The sequence below is a fragment of the Bos mutus genome, chromosome 22, assembly GCF_027580195.1.
Source record: "Bos mutus isolate GX-2022 chromosome 22, NWIPB_WYAK_1.1, whole genome shotgun sequence".
In the NCBI taxonomy this organism is placed as follows: Eukaryota; Metazoa; Chordata; class Mammalia; order Artiodactyla; family Bovidae; genus Bos; species Bos mutus.
The window spans coordinates 56,464,743-56,483,820 of NC_091638.1; the positions used below are offsets into that span (position 1 = coordinate 56,464,743).

Below are 19,078 nucleotides of genomic sequence, written 5' to 3' on the forward strand. Positions count from 1 at the left end.
TTCCATTGTTTGAATAAGACCACCTTTTGCCTATCCAATGGACAGGTCAAATTTTGGGTTGGCCAAAAAGTTCCTTCGGGCTTCTCCTTCAGCTCATATGGAAAATTCCAAGCGACCTTTTGGCCAACCCAGTGTTTCTCAGGTTCTATCATTCCAAAGCATGGCACCGTGTATTTCGGGGACCAAGCATACCAAAAACTGCCTCTATTCGTCCAGGATTCACTAGGGGTCTATCTGGAGGAGGGAGGGCCTGTTCTAAACACGTGGAGACCTGCTGAAGTCCCTACGGTTTAGGAGGAAACCAGGGATTTATTACTCCAGATTGAGGGGCCACGGTCCAATCTAAGAAATCCAACGGGGTTTTGTTTGTTTGTTTGCGGAGCCAGAGACTCTGCACCATTTGCTCCCGGACCCTCCCAGGACCCTTGCAGTCCCAGGCTGTCTCTCCCGGACTCCAGGCCCTGTGCGAGTCTTCTCCCACGTGGCGGCGCGCAGCCAATCAGCGCGGGGCGTCCGTAGTCATGGCAACAGTTGCGTCCAAGCTCCGCAGGTCTCGCGTCTCTTGCAAACTTGGTTATTACTGCTTTTCAGATACCCCATACTCCCGCGCAAGCACACACACACACACATTCACACGCGCTCTTCAGCGCCGGCTAACACACATATTCACACGTGCTCTTCAGCGCCGGCTAACACATATATTCACACGCGCTCTTCAGCGCCGGCTCCCAGCGCCGGGACCATGGACGACTCTAAAGAAGAGTACGAGGCTGCGTTCCGGTCGCTGCTCCGTAAGCTCACCCTAAGCTCCCGGGAATCGACGCCACCTCCAGGAAGCCCTTGACCCCCGAGTGGACGGGTGCAAGCGGAGTGAAGGCTAGGACAGGGACGGGTATCCCATTGTGCCGTCCCCTCTCTGGGTGCGGGGTTGCCAGGGAGTCGGGGGCAGGTCATGCGTGTTTCTCAGATTTCCCGGGCAGGGCTGGAGACGCTGGCCGAGTCGCCGTGGTTTGGAACCAGAGGCCCAACCCATGTCCCCGGGAAAGGTGTCCAGGCCCTCTGGACTGTCCCTACTACCTCACCACACTTTAGTACATTCAGTACTGGAGAAGCGGCATGGAAAAGAACATCAGTCTTCAAATTTTGCACAATAGCCTACTGTCCTTGATCAGCACCACAACTTTAGAGGTGAATGACAGATACATGGATAATCCCAGAAGAAGGGATGAATACTGGGTTCAAGGGTGATACCCAGGACCTGCTAAGCACAGAGGAGGCGGGGGAGACGGGGAATGCTTCCACGGTCCTGGAAGAGATCTTTACACGGAGTCCTCCAAGCCAGAAGGAGGAGGAAAAGCCTTCCAGACCAGGGGAACAGCATGCACAGAGGCCCAGAGACATGGTGTCTTCAGAAAACTGCTCAGAGTTTAAGTGCTGCTGGAGATGAGTGGTGAGAGGGGTCAGAAGGGATAAGATCCCAGGAGATCTTGGGAGCCAGGAGATGGAGAAGCTACTGAGAATAACAGGATCAGATTGGGAGCATCAGCAAATGCAGAAATGAATTGGCAGGCTCGGAATGTTGGGAGTGGGGAGCTGTCCCAAATGCCCCGGCCAAAGAACCCGGGAGTCTAGGGAAAGGCACCAGGTGAGAGGGGACTTCAGGACTTGGGGCTGATTAGATAGAGAACTTGGGAAGAGCAATCAAGGGTGACATGCAGGGTGGTAGCCAGGTTTACCTGGCAGATGGAGGTGCTTTCTACAGAGATAAGGAACCTCCTGGAAGAGTAGACAGGGATGCGGAGATAAGTTCAGTCTTGGTTGAGTTTGAGTTCTTTGTCAGCCATACAAGTTGAGGTGCTTTGGGAGCAACTGTAAGTAGAATGCTAAATCACTTCAGTCGTGTCCAACTTTGCAACCCTATGGACTGAAACCCACCAGGTTCCTCTGTCCATGGGATTCTCCAGGCAAGAACACTGGAGTAGGTTGCCATTTCCTTCTCACTATATGTAGAGTCAGAGCTAATTCCAAATCATAAATATTGATATGAGAGTCCTCTGCATATGGAGGGCCACAGAAATGAGAGTGGAGGAGACTGTTTGAAAAAAAAAAAAAACAAGAGCACCCAAGTGTAAACCTGGAAGCCGTTGACTTTTTAGTAGTGGATAGGAAACAGAGGCCCAAGAATAAGTAGTCAGAGAGGTAGGATGGAATTCAGAGAGAGATTTGTAAAAAGCACAGGTAGTTCCCAATAAATGCTGGTTGGATGAATGACTACATTCTCAGTCGAACCCAGCATCTTGTTGTCAAAGAAATAATACATTGGTTGTTGAGAAGTGCTTACTTCTGTCCACATTAATGTATACATAGTCTAATTATTTTCTGACTATGAAAGGAACACATGTGCATTGTAAAGAGACTTAACAACTGTACTGACTGTTCACTTTGTGCCAGGCTGGGTACCGGGCATACACAGGAAGTAAGACACAGTTCTTACCGTTGGGAGACTCACAGGCTGTTGGGAAAAAGTATCGGCATCAAGAAAAATATGGTAAATGCTATGAGGGGGCTAAGCTTGGGGGTTCTGGGACCCAAAGGGGCAGGAGGGAGGGGTTGGGATGCTTCTGGGGACAGGTGATGCCTGAGCTGAGCCTCTGAGGCCAAGTAGAGAGTGACCAAGTGAGCAGGGGAAAGGGAAGTGCATTCCAAAGACAGAAAGCGGGGGGGGGGGGGGGGGCAGAAGGGGATACCCTGGAACCACAGTCAGGTTAGCTTGGGAACCAATCCAAGGTGAGGAAGCAGGGATGAGGAGGCAGCACTGGCGAGATTAGGGGGGTTGGCAGGGGCGGGTGCGACAGGTGGGACCACGTTAAGGAGATTAAACTTTATCCTGGAGGCAGCTGGGAGTAACAGAAAGGTTTTAAGCAGGAGAGTTTTCATTGTAGCAGGAAAGTGATGCAGCAGGTGACAGTATTTTTTTTGAAGATTTTTTTTTTAGTAATGCTCTGCTCCTTCTGAATTTTAGAACATTCCCACACCTGTTATTCATTTGCTCTTCATAACAGTTTTGGAAGGTTGCTAGAGCAGAGCTTATATCATTTTAGTAAAAGAATTGAGACTCAGTGGGATTAGGTCACAGCCTGGGGTAATATCAAGAAATGGCTAAGAGCTGAGCTCTGGGGCCAGGCAAGCCAAAGTTCATGTCCCACCTCTGCTACTAATCAACTGTGTGTCCTCTGGCCTCTCTGAGCTCAGTGTCTTAATCTGTAAAATGGATATAATCATGGGGCCAACCTTTTAGGTCCATCCACTTGTAATTCACTCACTTACCAAAGTGAACTAAAGAGCCTTCTGATGAAGGTGAAAGAGGAGAGTGAAAAAGCTGGCTTAAAACTCAACATTCAGAAAACTGAGATCATGGCATCTGGTCCCATCACTTCATGGCAAATAGATGGGGAAACAATAGAAACAGGTGACAGACTTTATCCTGGGGGCTCCCAAATCACTGCAGATGGTGACTGCAGACATGAAATTAAAAGACGCTTGCTCCTTGGAAGAAAGTTATGACTAACATAGGCAGCACATTAAAAAGCAGAGACGTTACTTTGCCAACAAAGTTCCATCTAGTCAAAGCTATGGTTTTTCCAGTAGTCATGTATGGATGTGAGAGCTAGACCGTAAAGAAGGCTTAGCACTGAAGAATTGGTGCTTTTCACCTGTGGCATTGGAGAAGACTCTTGAGAGTCCCTTGGACTGCAGAGAGATCAAACCAGTCTGTCCTAAAGGAAATGAACCCCAAATATCCATTGGAGGGACTGATGCTGAGGTTGAAGCTCCAATAATTTGGCCACCTGATGCAAAAAGCTGACTCACTGGAAAAGACCCTGATACTGGGAAAGATTGAAGGCAAGAGAAGAAGGGGACACAGAGGATGAGATGGCTGGATGGCATCATCGACTCAATGGACATGAGTTTGAGCAAGCTCCAGGAGATGGTGAAGGACAGGGAAGCCTGGCGTGCTGCAGTCCATGGGGTCACAGAGTTGGACATGCCTGAGTGACTAAGCAACAATAACCAAATATCTACTGAGCTTCCAGTCTATGTTGGCACTGTGGAGGCGCTGGGACTCCAGCAGGGAACAAGAGAGATGAGATCCTGGTTCACAGTGTACTGGAAAAGATAAATATCAACCAAGAGCTTCCCTGGTGGCTCAGCAGTAAATAATTTGCCTGCTAGTGTAGGAGACTTGAGTTCGATCCCTGGATCAGGAAGACCCCATGGAGGAGCAAATGGCAACCTGCTTCAGTATTTTTGCCTGGGAAATCCCATGGACAGAGGAGCCCAGCAGGTGACAGTCCATGGAGGGCCGGGGGATCACAGAGAGTTGGACATGACTGAGCACGCTTGAGCATTATGAATAAACGAACAGATTCTAAGCATCTCTACCACACAGTAAGGCAGGTACCATCATTATCCCCATTTTACAGATGAAGAGATTGAGACCAAAAGAATAAGAGATCATGCTGCCCATAAGCAGCTGGGCTAGGACTCAGGCCAGAGCACTCTGGCTGCAAAGCCTCTGCTCTTTACAGCACTAGGCTGCCTCAGATGTTCAGACCATCAGAATGGCATTTTAAAAAGATCATTCTGATTGCCAATGAGTAAGGCGCAGGCAGAGTCGAGTGGAGTAAGATTAGAACCTAAGACGGGTTCCATGAGAAAGCACAGAAATCCCTTGGCACAGTGCCTGCTGCAGGGAGTGCCCAGTCACATTAGATGTAAATATTTTCACCATCATCGCAAGGCAACAATGAAGTCAGGCCTGGAAGCCAGGCACCCTGACATACAGCCCGGTGCTGAAGCATTTCTCCTTCCTGACTCCTGTGGTCCTCATCCTGATAGGAACTCACCTTCTAACCCTCTTCCCCCAAGGGTTCTACCAGTCTAAGTCCCTGTTGGATGATGAAAATGCCAGCAAGGAGCCGGTGTTCAACCCCGAAGCGGTCATCGCCCACTGCTTCAAACAGTTCAAGCAGGAGGACTTCCACCTGCCCAGGAGCCGCCGGCGGGTCATCATCCTGCCACAGAAGGAGGCTCCGAAGCCTGTCCATCCCACGCCCCAACTCCAGACTCCCCTGGAGCCCACCCCCAGCCCCAAAGCCCCGGAAGTCGGGGACACCCAAGAACAGCCAGAGGATCCGAGGGCGTGGCTCAGACAAAGGCTGAAGATGCGGAAGGACCTGGAATCGTTTGGCAACGTCGAGAGGTGGCTGCAGAACAAGGCCAACCTCACGCTGTCCGAGGCCAAGGTCCTACGTGACATCCACAAGAAGCAGCCCGTGGCTCGGCTGCCGAGCCAGCTGGCCATGATCAGGGACACCGCGGTAAGCAGCCCCGTTTGCCAGGCGCAGACACTCTGGGTGTTAGGGGCTTGCTGTCACTCATTCCCTCAGACTAGGAAGGGTGGGGATCTTTCACCCTAACTCCCACCATCCCCGCTCCCAGTCCAGGGGAGTCCTGGGACAGAAGTCCTGAAAAGGAGGTGTACTTGTGACCTCTTGTGGGGCTTCCCTGGTGGCTCAGACAGTAAAGAATCCGCCTGCAATGCAGGAGACCCGGGTTCCATCCCTGAGTCAGGAAGATTCCCTGGAGAAGGGAAGGGCACCCCACTCCCGTATTCTTGCCTGGAGAATCCCATGGACAGAGGAGCCCAACGGGCTGCAGTCTGTGGGGTCGCAAAGAGTAAGATGCGACTGAGCGCACACACACACACACACATGTACACACACCCCCGACCATGTGTTCACAGGGCTATTGTGAAGATCACAGTTGTGAGACTGGAAGAAAGTCTTATAAATCTTTTCTTTGCTAAGAAAATCTTTTACAACATTTGTATATGAATTTGTGTGTATATACATATTGTTCCCTCTATAAATATGAAGACAGAAGCTCAGTGAGGCCACACATTGTCCAAGCCCAGAGAGATAGTAACTGGCAGTCAGTAGCCAGAGCCCTCATCTTCCAAATGCATCCAACACAGACACTTGAAAATTCTCCCAGTTTAGGTAAAGCTGGCATAAGAGGTGAGATAACTTGGGTTTAAACCCAGCTCTGCTACTTCCTAGCCATATGATCTGGGCCTCGGTTTCCTCAACTCTTAAATGGGGAGGACCAATGTGCCTGCTTCCCACGGTTGCTGCAACATCCAAATGGATTAATATATATAAGGTGCCTGAGACATGCCGAGCGTATAGTGAGCCCTCGTTCAACGTTTGTCATTTTTATTATTATTGCAGAATTACCAGTTTCATTTGGGTTAGCCCCCAAACTTCAGAGTCAGTCCTTGGTGTAATCATAGTCAAAACCCAACTTTCATGGTTCTCACACACCCTTTCCTGCCAACAGCACAGCCTCTAGGTATAAGCACAGGACTTGGGTTAGAAATCCACTGCTTACTTGCTGTGTGATCCTGGGCAAGTCGCTTCACTTCGCTGAGCCTGTTTCTTCATTTGGGAAGGGAAGCTTCCCAAAGGGAAGCTAATACCTACTATTGAATTCACGGCATCCTTCTTTTCCATTCAGCAAACCATTACTGCCTGCTTGCACAGGGCTGGGGGCTTTGTTGAGTACAAGCATAGGAGGTGGGGGATGTAGCCGAGTAAGATGTGGTCTTGCTCCCAGGGGATTCACATGTTAGTGGGGGAGGCAGACACAAAAGATTAATGACTCTGCAGTTGCCTCCAGGCCACTGATAGACTCCAGGCCGCTGAGGAGCTATAAGCTAGGGAATAGAAAGGCCTTTTGTAAACTGTCAAGTGCTCCACCACACTAACGGAACAGTATTCCTGAGTAGTTTACCCTGCTATCTGTTGGGGGGCACCCCATGGATACCAACATCTGAAGATGCTCGAGACCCTCATATAAAAGGGCAGAGTATTTGCGTATAACCCACGAGCATCCTCCCTTACATTTGAATCATCTCTAGATGACTTAGAATACCTAATACAATGTAAAGGTCATGTGAATAGTTATACATATCGTGTTAAGTATGACATAAATAGTTGATGGCCATGGCAAATCAAGCTTTACTTTTTGGAACTTTCTGGAGTTTTTAAATCCATGGATGTGGAGTGCACGGACCTGGAGGGCTGACTGTATTCCCGTTTACCTGGAAGGGAGGGGCAGTAGGATTCTGACAGAGAAGGGAGAGGTATTCCAGGCGGGAGGCCCAGGGCCAGAGGCTGGGGAGTAGGGGCAGCAGAGGCCCCAGGCGGCTTCAGGCAGGGGCTCATATTTTGATGCACTGAGAGCCCAGTGGGATTATGATAGTGACTGGTCTGACAAGAGAGATGGGGATAAGAATGAAGTTCTAGTTCTCATTTTGTCCAAACCTCTTGTGCCTGATGAGAACTTGGAGGCTCAGAGAAGCCAAGCGGCCCAGGCCTCCCGCGGCAGGACATGCCTGCCGAAAGCCCACGCCCTTTGCCCTGCACCCTGCCATCTGGGTGGCGTGGCTCGGCCTCTCTCTTTCCCATTTCTAAATCTGGGGACCCAGCTCCGTGGTGTCTCCTGAACGCTCCCCTCTGCCCCCTTCTCTTGCCTCTTTCAGAAGAAAAGCCAGCGACCCTCCCGCCGGCAGGTGCCCCAGCTCCGACTGCCCAAACCCCCCGCCCTGTTGACCTTGTACTCCTACCTGCACTGCCGCAAGATCAAGATCCTGGAGCTGTTTCACAAGGTGGACCAGGGCAAGCACCAGATCTCCCGAGAGGAGTTCATCGTGGCTCTCAAGGCGGTAAGCGCCTCCCCTGCTGGCTTGAGTGCCCCCACAGCCCTGCGGCACTATCCTGCTCTGACATCCCCTGCATTATTTGTAAAGCCGGATTGGAACGTGTGGCTTAACCTGAGCCCCCCATCAGACCTCTAAAGCCACCTTGCCCCAGTCTGACCTTGAAAGGCCCTACCTGAGGGGGAAGTCTGTAGAGCCAGCCTTGTAACCAGCCTGCTGCTTAGGGAATCACTGTCTTGCCAGTGAGACCCCAGAACTGAGCACAGAGAGAGCTGGATCTTCAGTCCTGCCTGTAGAACCTTCTAGAGCTTCTGGAACCATCACTAGCATGTGACTCACATAGGGGTATTGTTAAAACACAGCTTCTGTCCCAGTACCTCTGTGTGGGGTCCCAAGATACTGCCTTCTTTTTTTTTGATGGGGAGAGGTACCATGCAGCTTATGGGATCTTAGTTCCCCGACCAGGGATCAAACCTGGGCCCCCAGCAGTGGAAGCAGGGAGTCCTAACCACTGGACCACCAGGGTAGCCCCCTCAGGATGCTGCACGCTAACAAGCTCCCAGCGATGCCCATGGTGTGGGTCCTCAGACCACACCTTGTCGGGTTATTCAAAAATTCAATTTAACTATAAATAAATAAAACTAGAACTCCAGTTCCTCAGGCACAGTGGCCACAGTTGGAGTGCTCAGCAGTTGCTCTGCTGCTGGACCCCTCAGACAGAGCATCTTCCCATCATCACAGGAAGTCCTGTTGGTCTAGCAGAGCTCTGCTAACTCTGGCCCAGGAGTCGAATCCAACTGGTCTCCTGTTTTTTTGTCAATAAAGTTTTATTGGAACACAACACACACATTTGTCTATGCGTTATCATGGCCGCTCTCATGCTAGGAGGGCAGAGTTGAGTAGTGATGACAGAGACCCACATGGCTCCCAGAGCCTAAAATACTTACCATCTGGCCCTTTCTAGAAAAAGTTTGCCGATTCCTGGTCTGGGTGACTTAAACTTTTATATATTTTGAATACATGATACCTTTAAAAAAAACTTTAGGAAAGAAGGGGAATGCTACACTTTTTTTAGTCTAAAATCACCAGCAGTTTCAGGCTTTCATTTTATACCATGTAGCTATCTAAACAACATTTCAAAGCATTTAAAACAAAAAATAAAGGGTCTTTAATTCAACGTCACCAAAAAGTTCAAACACTAAATCCTTTAGCACCAGGTGAGTTCTGATCGTCTTTAAATAAAGCACAGAGAATAACATCTACAGTGTAAAGAAGCTGGCAAAGATACATTTCCTTTCACACTATTTTTTCTTGAATATTCAGTATTGCTGCCAAGTATCGTATTCCTCCAAAGTTTGCCCGCCACCCTTAAAAGAGTCCCGGGCATTAGATTTCCGACTCTATTTTACTTCAGTTAAGGGAGGCCTCTGTGTCCCTCACAGACAAGGATGACAGATGTGACATCCTCCTTCCAGTCTGGCACTGGAAGGCTGAGATTGAAATGGAGTGTGCAGGCAGGCCAGAGGAAGAAGTAACAGCCTCTGCAAAGATAGGGACACGTCTGGACCGGGGTTTGGAAGGAGGGATGGGAGCTGTTCAGGCAGAAAGTGGGAAACGCCCGAGTCAAGGCAGAGGGTGGGAAATGTGCAGGGCCCCGGGGAGAGGCTCTGAGCTCCTTCACAGGGACCCTGGATGTGAGCTGGGAGCGCCTGAGGATGAAACTCGATGGGGAGGCGGGGCCAGGCTGGCGAGGCTTTGGCCATCCTAGCAGGACATCTGGAGCCAGGCTGCCCACCTGGGCTTCTCTTGTCTCCTCAGATTGGAGTCCCTCTGAAAAACCAGGAGGTGGAGGACATTGTGGTCTACCTCAGCTCCCTGGGGAAGCACAACAGCATCACGATGGATAACCTGGCCAGCACCTACAAGCAGTGGTCTTTGGCTCGGCAGCAAAGCACCCTGACCACCGCAACAGAGGGTGCGTGTCTGCCTCCACCCCTCCCCGTGCAGGGAGGAAGCTGACGCTCAGAGAGGCTGACTGCCGGGCCACAGTCTCAAATCTAGAAGGCAGCAGGGCCAGGATCTCATTTCTGCCCGGGGCCGCAGAGGCCTGAAGCAGGCCTGGAAAAGCAGGATGCTGGAGGATGGGAACGGAAACGGGAAGGCTGGGCCGGGTGCGGGAGAGGGAGGAGAAGGCCACAGAGGAGCCCGAAGAAGGGACACCTTCAAGGCACCCGCTCGGCAACACTGGTTCACTGCCCGATGGGCTCTATGGCCAGGCACCCTCTCAGCTCCTCCTTCCTCTGCCTCTTCCCTCCACCCCTAGATTCCAGATCATCCAATGACAGCGGCTCCACACAGAGTTCATCCCCAAAGCAGAAGGCGAATGTACCCCCAGAGGCTCCCAAGATGGACCTGCTGACGGTGCCCGTGGTCGACACGGAGATGGAGGCACGGCCCATGACACTGGAGGAGATGGAAGATGTGGGCAAGCACTACCGAGAGAGGAAGCGGCAGAACAAGGTGCCCACCCCGACAGGAGAGGGACGGGGCTTGGGGACCGGGCAGGCCGGGCCCACATGCCCCACCTTCTGGCCGGGGGAGCTCTGGGGGTCCCAGCTTCCTTACCTCCTCGTTCCCTCTTCTGTCTGTATGAACAACACCTGCCTCCCAAGGTTTCTGATAAGATGAGTTGATATGATGTTTCTGAAAGTCCCGAGTTCCCTTCCTCCAACTGTTGAATCACGACTGACTCCTGAGACCAGGACTGCATGTTCATCACAGCTGGAATCCAAGAACCTGGCCTGGGGCCTGGCACTGAGTAGGCACTCCAGGAACACATGTTGAGTGAAGGAAGGAAGAACTGATTGTATAAATTAATTCACCCAATAAATTTTTATTGAGAGCCTGTGATGCATCAGGCACTGTTCACTAAGTGCTTCCCTGGTGGCTCAGATGGTAAGGAATCTGCCTGCAATGCAGGAGACCCAGGTTCCATCCCTGAGCCGAGATGATTCCCTGAAGAATGGAAATGGCAACCCACTCCAGAATTCTTACCTGGAGAATCCCATGGACAGAGGAGCCTGGTGGGCTACATACAGTCCATGGGGTTGCAAAGAGTTGGACACGACTGAAGCGACTTAGCACACATGCAAAGGAGCCTTCTGTATGTGTATACAGTCGCCTGTGCACTTCTGTGTAAGGAGCTGTGCACACAGAACCTTGTGCCCGGCCCATTCACATGTTATGCAGGCGTCACCTTGATCAGGGGTGATTTTTCCTCCCCAGTGGCTGACATCAACAGCTGCACTCACGGGCTGGGAGAGGAGAGGCGCCTGAGGCTCCGCATCTGCCTTGGGCCAGGAGGGAGGCGAGGAGGAGTGAGTGCCCGCCTCCACTCTCCCCACAGCTGGCCCTCCCCTCCATCCAGTACACGGAGCAGTGCCGCCTGGTGCGCAGCGGGGACAAGCACTTTGACGAGCACTGCCTGCCGACCACAGTCCACGGGGAGATGGGGAGCATCCTCAACAGGTCCCGCGTGGACACCTTCCTGGTCTACCTGCAGTGCTGGAAGGTCTGCGAGGCCCACGGCCTCCCGCTGACCGAGGACATCCTCATGAGAGGTAGGGGCCTTGGGGCTGCTGGGAAGGTGTCAAGGGGGCCCCAGAGCAGGGGGCCAGGGTGGCAGCCACCTGAGGCTTGTCCTTCCCCAGCCGACGAGCACCCAACCCCACCACGGAGACGCTGGGGAGAAAGGGGGCTGGGGGAAGAACAGCCCCACCGGGTTCGCTTTTATTTATTTGGGGCTGTGCTGGGTCTTCGTTGCCACGCGGGCTTTTTCTCTAGGTGCGCGGAGCGGGGGCTGCCCTCTAGCGGCAGTGCACGGGCTTCTCATGGCGGTGATTTCTCCCATTGTGAAGCACGGGCTCTCGGGCACAGGCTCAGCAGTTGAAGGCGCACGGGCTTAGATGCTCCGCAGCACGTGGGATCCTCCCAGACCAGAGATCAAACCCGTTGTCCTCTGCACTGGGCAGGTAGATTCCCGTCCCCTGTGCTACCAGGGAAGTCTCCTGGTTCGCTGTGAGAGGGGATTTGACAGCCCTGCAGGTCCCACACTCTGCTCCTTAGGCCCAGAGTCCAGGTTCCCCAGCCTAGGGAAGGGAGCACCAGGACTGGAGGTCCAGGTGAGGGAGCCAGAGGTGGGCCAGGAGGAACAGTCCCGAATGAGCACCGACCATCGTGTCGATGTGGGAAATACGTCGGTGTTATAAGGAGTGAATCTGTGCATGTGATGAGTTGTTAAGATGAAATAATGTAGTTATAGCATAATTATTTGGTATTCATATTTACTGACAATAAGAGCCATTTCCTTAAGCAGATAAACTGTTGTAGGATCAGGGAAAAAGATGGTTAAAGAATGGGACTTGCGAACAATGCATTGTTTCATTTAATATTTACATCTAATATATTTGTTTACAAATATGCTTTTGTCCTTGGGAACTGTGATTGCATGATAAAGGGAAACTGTTTTGTTATTCCTAAGTATGAATTAGTTTGCTTATTAGAGTAGGCGATTTCGGACCGGAAGCCTGGCTGGGAGAGGTAACCGCAACGACACAAGGAGTGTTCCAAACCCACTCGTCTCAGCCAGGCCTGTTTCTTGGTGCTTCTGCCACACAGAGAGAAGAATGCACGGGGAGACGGGTTCTGTGGAAGCCCTTTGCCCTCTGCTGAGCCCACAGGTCTCAATCCTGAGCTCTCGCACTGGTCCCGCCCTCTGCTTGGGGCAAGAGCTGTGTTTCCATGTATCCAAGCAGATCTGAACCCTCCACTCCTAGGTGGACTGTGTGCTTCTGAGACACGGGGCAGAGGAGCGGCCCCATAGGCCCCTGATGACCATGTAATGATGCTGGCATCCCGCATTTATGAAGTACGTGTTCAACGGGCCAGTCGCTGCTGCACTGGAGGGCAGAGGTTTTCCTGTAGGAACCTCGCAGGAAGGAGCTGTGGCCGTTCTGGGCTGTGGTTTTCTGAGAAAGGGACACACAGAGGGTGCCGTGACTTCCCTGAGAACAAGAGTTAACAGTCACAGTTGGTTGTTTCCATTCCCACGTCCCCCCCACCCCCCCGCCCCGGGAGGGGAAACAAACGCTCAGTGTAGAGGACCTTGGGTCTTGTATTAGTTTGGTAGAACTGCTGTAACTAAACACCACAGACTGGGGGCTTACACAGCAGAAAGGTATTTTCTCACCATTCTGGAGGCAGACAGTCCAAGATCAAGGTGCTGGCAGGGTTCATGTCCTCTGAGGTCGCTCTCCGTGCCCTCCAGACAGTCACTGTCTGGCTGTCTAGTCACACGGTTGTTTCCGTGCACACATGCGCCCCTGCTGTGTCTCTGCGCCCACATTTCCTCTGCTAAGGACACCAGTCAGACTGGATGCAGCCCTTCCTTAGTGGCTTCATTTTAGCTTTATCACCTCTTGAAAGGCCTCATGTCCAAATACAAATTCTAGGGGTCAGAGCTTCAATGTATGAATTTGGGGGGATACAGTCAGGCCATAAAAGGTCTATACAGGAGGAAGTGGCCAAGGGCCTTCAGGAACACAGGCCAACCAGCCTAAATGGTCACTGTCTCCCGCACAAGCTGCACACCCCTCGCCTGGGCAGCCGCTTGCCGCCGTCTGGGCCAGGAGGGCAGAGATATGGCAGGTGACCCCACAGCTCTCGACCCTGACTTTTATCCTCCCTCCCTCCTTCCTCAGGGAGCCTCATGCTCCCAGATCACCTGGGCTTGGCGTGCGGTGGGGCTGCAGGTGTTCTAAAATGCAGGCAGGATTCCCAGGCACACGACGGCTCCTGCGGGCTAGGTCTCGCCCCCAGACATGCTGGCTGGTCCGTCCCCACCAGAGAGGATCGAGGCTTTACTGAGTCTCTCCACCACCGGCTTTTGCTGGCTCCTGGGCCTGCACACAGCTGAGCTTCACCTGTCTGCAGGATCCCTCACTCATGAGCACATAGGCACATCTGTGGGTGGGCTTCCTTTTGCTTCTGACTGGTCTAAAATGGGAAAGACGCTAGTCCATCTCTGGCTGCTGTCCTGGCCACTGTCTGTTGCCTGTCCTTAAGACAGAGACCAGAAGCACAAACCCTGGCACTTCCAGGTCTGTGCCTGAGGCTAGAGCTTGGTGGGCTCAGATCCCAGACCTCAAGCTCATGGGCCAGACTTCTAGAACATCGAGGCATTTCCCCTCTCCACTGAATATAGCTTTATTGTTCTGCTCCCCCTAATTTTATAGATAAATCTTGCTCATTTACATTTTTGAAAACAAAACAAAACAAAATCCCCCAGCCAGAGTTGACCACCAATAATATTTAACGACTGTCCTTTCACAAATCTCTTTTTCTTATTTATTTGCTATTCACATGGATTAGCTCTATAAGTCATTTTTTAAAAGTCCTATATGTATATACATTAAAAAATGTAGTTTAAAAATCATGTAAACCTTTTAAAAATGATGATGTTGCCCATCTCCCCCTTCCCTACTCTCCCTTCTCAGCTGTGCAATCCCTGCCCTCTGCCCAAATAAACATTAAAAACTTGGGACTTCCCTGGTGGTCTGGTGGCTAAGACTCCATGCTCCCACTGCAAGGGGCCCGAGTTCAACCCCTAGTCGGGGAACTAGATCCCAGATGCTGCAACTAAAGATTGAAATTCCCTGGCGACTAAGACCTGCTGCAACCAAATAAATAAATATCAAAAAAATTAAAAAAGTCTTGGACTTCGCTGGTGGTCCATTTGTTAAGATGCTGAGCTTCCAAAGCAAGGGGCATGGGTTCCATTCCAGGTCGGAGAACTAAGATCCCACAAGCCTCTCAGCCAAAATAGATAACGTAAATAAAGAAATACATTTGTGTTGGCCAGATAAGGAGGGGGCATGCTAAGCAATAAACTGTAGTTGATTCACCAACTAAAAACAAACAAACAAAAAACCCTTAAAAACAATTAATAACCTGGAGAGTGAACCTCCACCACTGCATCCAGAACATGAGACGCTGGGGCGAGCCCTGCTCGGCAGTGGCAGGACTGCTGCTTCTGCACGAGAAAACCCACCACCCACCGAGTCTAAGTTAATCCAGTGATGTCTTGTGTGAGGCCTCCCTCCCTCCTTCAGGGACTCCTGACCAGGCGGCCCCTGCAGAGCAGGGTGTGGGGCCACGCTCCCTCCTACCTGCCGCCAGGCCTCGGGGCCACCGCCGCCCTGGTTCTGAACAGGCGCCCTCATCTGTGGTCCCCTGAGTGGTAGCCTGCCAGCCCCACTTCCCGACAGCATGCTGCCAGGACGCACTCACCACCATCGGGGAGGGGGTGTGCTGGGGAAGGACTCGGGGACCTGCTGCACTATTTTTTGCAACTTGCTGTGAACCTACCATCATTTAAAAATAAAAAGTAAAGGGACTTCCCTGGTAGCTTAATGGTTAAGCCTCCAAGCTTCCCGTGCAGGGAACTGTGGATTTGATCTCTGGTCGGGGAACTAAGATCCCACGTGCCACTGGAGACCAAAAGAAAAAGTAAATAAATAAAGTAAAAAAAAAAAAAATGTATATAAGGAAAATCTTTTCAAACAAGAATGTGAATTTGTTTTTAAAAATAGCCCCCCTCGGCCCCAAAGGCTGGGGTTGGGGACGGGTCTCGGGCTGACAGGCCATGTTTCTCCTCCTGCTTACAGCCCTGATGTACCCAGGGGACAAGATCATTTTCCAGAAGGATGAGATGCGCCCGATCCGGCAGCCAGGAGGCTACTACTCAGACTTCAAGCCCTTCACTGAGAACCTGGCCCTGGTCCGGCCCCAGGGCGTTCCCGTGCCTGTGCCTCAGAAGAAGCCTGACAAGCTGAGTGTCAGCCCCTCCTCCTCCGCCCTGCGCTCCTGCCCACTGATGCCCCATGGCTGGGGTGGTGGTGGGCAGTTACAGGCGGGTCACAGGGAGGTGTCTGTGTCCTTACCCGGCATGTCCAGCTCACCTGATCCCCACGGACTGGCCGCGTGTCCCCCCGCACGTGTCTCCCCAGCCTTCTTGCCTCACCCCCATGCAGCCCTCCTGACTACATCCTACACGACCTCAAGGTCTCTGGAAAAGGTTAAAAAGAAGGACTTCTTAGAGAAACCGGGGAGGCCTCTTCACGAATCGTGGGCCGGGTGTAGGGCCCCTGCCAAGGACAGTGGTGGCAACCCCTCCTCTGCCTTCTCTAGCAAAATGTGGGCTTGCACACTCCTGCCCAGAGAAAAGAACTCTGCCCTGGGGCCTCCCCTGACCCTCAGATCAGCCCAGTGTCTCTCTAAGAGAATGTCCTGCTTTGTCAGGAGGTGATCGGCGAGCAGGCTACCACCAGCCAGCTTTGGTGGGGACTGCAGAGTGGAAATGGCAACCCACTCCAGTGTTCTTGCCTTGAGAATCCCAGGGATGGGGGAGCCTGGTGGGCTGCTGTCTATGGGGTCGCAGAGAGTCAGACGCGACTGAAGCGACTTAGCAGCAGCAGCAGCAGCAGAGTGGAGGGAGGGAGGGGAGAAGGGGCAGCTGACCAGATACCGTGACGGGGGAGGGGCTGAGGACCTGCCCACACTGTCCGTTGCTGCCAGATGCCTGCTCGGGTGGTCTGGCCAGACAGCCGGGGTGGGAAAGCAGTGGAGCAATCTGCTCCACTGACAGACCAGAGGTCAAATGGACCGTTACCTCGCTTACTGAACCTTAGCATGTTCATCTGTAAAATGGGCCTGACAGCTCTACCACACACACAGTGAGGACCCTTAGCACCTGAGCACTGATTGTCATAGCCTATCCCTTCAGGCCATTCTTGAGTGTAGGAGTGGGCTTTGCCTGCAGGTGGAGCTGGCCACAGTCCTGGCAGGGAAGAGCTGAGGATGAGCTGGGCAGCCGGTCACCTAGAGAGTCCTCTCTGATCCCCTGCATGGCTGCCACCAATTCCTGAGCCATGAACCTCAAAAAACTGAGAAAGTGACTTCTGTCCTGCTCTGACAGGCCCCAGTTATAAAGGATAGAGGTCCCCCAGGGCGGGGGTGGACTGGTTTCATTGGCTACTTAGCATGTCTTGTCAAAGATTCCGAGGCAGATGCAGGCTTGCTGGGAAAGAGTGCTGTGGTGATTAAGTGATGTCTACCAGGCCCCAGATTTGGGGCGTTACCTTTTACCACCCTTGTCCTCAAGGCGGGATTCAGCTCTGGAGGGCAAGTGGGAGTCGCAGGTGCAAAAAGGATTCAGATGATTGAGCATGTCTCGTAATGACTTGAGAGGTCTCCGTGCTGGGGAACGAGAAACCCGAGGCCCCCACAAGGGGACTGACTGGTCCCAAGTTGCCCAACCAGCGAGGCTAGGAACCCAGCGCTGCCATCCTGTCTGCCTCCCCAGTAGGGCCCCAGAGATCTAGACACTCCAGTTCACCGTGTGTTCCACTGGAGTATGGCAGACAGTCAGGGCCCCGAACAGGGAGAAGTTCTCTTTCCAGGGCTCTGGTCTGGATTCAGAGGTGGGCCCCCATCACCCTGACATACTTACTCCCTGAGGCCCCACTGACCTGGATTTCCTGTCTCCTGACGAGATACCTCTCTCTCTCTCCTCCACCAGGAAAATGCCGAAGAAAATCAAGAAAATCAATTTTAAGGAATTTGAGGAATTCACCAGGTCTGTAGTGATCATCGAACTCTGGGAGGGGGGGAGCAGGTGGGAGGAAGGGACCCAGGACTCGAGTATTGCAGGGTACATGGGACCCAGCATGCAGGAATCAGTGCCCAGGAGCTGAGGATCTGTAAAGTGACCCTTAAGTGTGCCAGAGGCTTCCCTGGTGGCTCAGCAGTAAAGAATCCACCTGCAGTGCAGGAGCCTTCAATCCCTGGGTCAGGAAGATCCTCTGCAGAAGGGCATAGCAACCCACTCCAGTATTCTTGCCCAGAGAATCCCATGGACAGAGGAGCCTGGCAGGCTACAGTCCATGGGGTTGCAGAGAGTCAGACACGACTGAAGAGACTTAGCACGCATGCACACACAAGAGTGCCAGGCAGACACTGCTCCCCACTCGTTAATTCACGTAAACCCTCTCCACAACCCTATGAAGTTACGCTTAGCATTCCCATTTCACAGAAGAGGAAACTGCCGTACAGGAAGGCTGACTACCTTGCTCCAAGTCACGGATCTATTAAGTGGTAGAGCAGAGATTTGGACCCAGGTGTGCTGACTCCAGCGGCTGCCCTCTGAACAGCACGTGACAATGCCTCTACAGAACAGGTGGTGTGCGTGTTAAGAGTCTGGATTTAGAGACAGCCGACTGGCAGTCAAGCCCACCCCCCGCCACTTGCCAGCTGTGTGGCCTTGGGGAAATGACTTCGCCCCTCTAGGCCTCCGGGAGGCAGCAGGACAACAGAGTACTAGAGTGCTTAGTACAGAGCTGCACCTTCGCTGGGGAAGGAGCCCCAGCTGCCCCCTGTCTCCATGACAACTGTCTCTGTCTTCTCCTTCCCCAGGAAGCTGAAGGAGAAGAAGCCCAGCAGTCTGCAGCTAACCCATCCCAACTTCTTCTGGCCGGGTCACCTCCTGGACAAGCTGCGGCTCTACCTGCCCACCGTGACCATGGACCGGAGCCTGGCCATCTTCAGCTGTGTCCAACAGCGGCCCCACGTCTACCCGGCCACCTACCACTCCGACTGCTGGTGGCCCATTAAGGACGTGAATTACGTGACCTACGCCTATTACGATGCCCACAAGATCTATCACATCAACTAGAGTGGCCCAGGTGTCACCAGACCTAGCCATCCTGGGGCCAGGCACCAGCGCAGCTAGCAGCCCAGAGCTGTAGACGCAGGGAGGGCGTTAAAGAGCCAGACAAGAGAAGTCGTTTCAGTGGGAAGGCCTGGGCCAGCTGTCTCCAGACAAAGCGTCCAGTGTCTCAGAGCGTGGATGTGTCCAGGGGAAGATGTGGTTTTTGAGTGTCTCCCTCTCCTGACCTCTGTCCTGTTGAAATAAAACTGGGTTGAGGTTTTCCTCATTTCACCTGTGATTCAGCTGATGTAATTTCCAGATTCAGAAGCTGTGGCTAGAGGGGTGTTGGAAAGCTGGGGTCCAAGGTCTGGGGAAAACAGCAGGCACATTTCCTGGAGTGTTGATGGGGGTGCCAGCATGACCTCTCCAGCCACTCATCCCGGACCTCAGTGCCCACCAGGAAGCAGCAGGTAGTGTGGGTACCCCTGTGCCCTCCTCTTGAAATAAAATAAGCATGTCCCTCATCCCCC

At 52.6% G+C, this 19,078-nt stretch overlaps 1 protein-coding gene across 1 annotated transcript; it reads left to right on the forward strand.

Annotated features, from left to right (window-relative positions):
- The first annotated feature begins 599 nt into the window (after positions 1 to 599).
- EFCAB12 (EF-hand calcium binding domain 12) lies at positions 600 to 18,809 on the forward strand. Its single transcript, XM_070358940.1, has 9 exons — positions 600 to 791; positions 4,930 to 5,381; positions 7,607 to 7,789; positions 9,602 to 9,758; positions 10,107 to 10,303; positions 11,190 to 11,403; positions 15,508 to 15,670; positions 17,421 to 17,477; positions 18,314 to 18,809. The coding sequence occupies exons 1-9, from the start codon at positions 743 to 745 to the stop codon at positions 18,570 to 18,572; spliced, it is 1,731 nt and encodes a 576-aa protein (XP_070215041.1). The 5' UTR covers positions 600 to 742; the 3' UTR covers positions 18,573 to 18,809.
- The last annotated feature ends 269 nt before the right edge of the window (positions 18,810 to 19,078 follow it).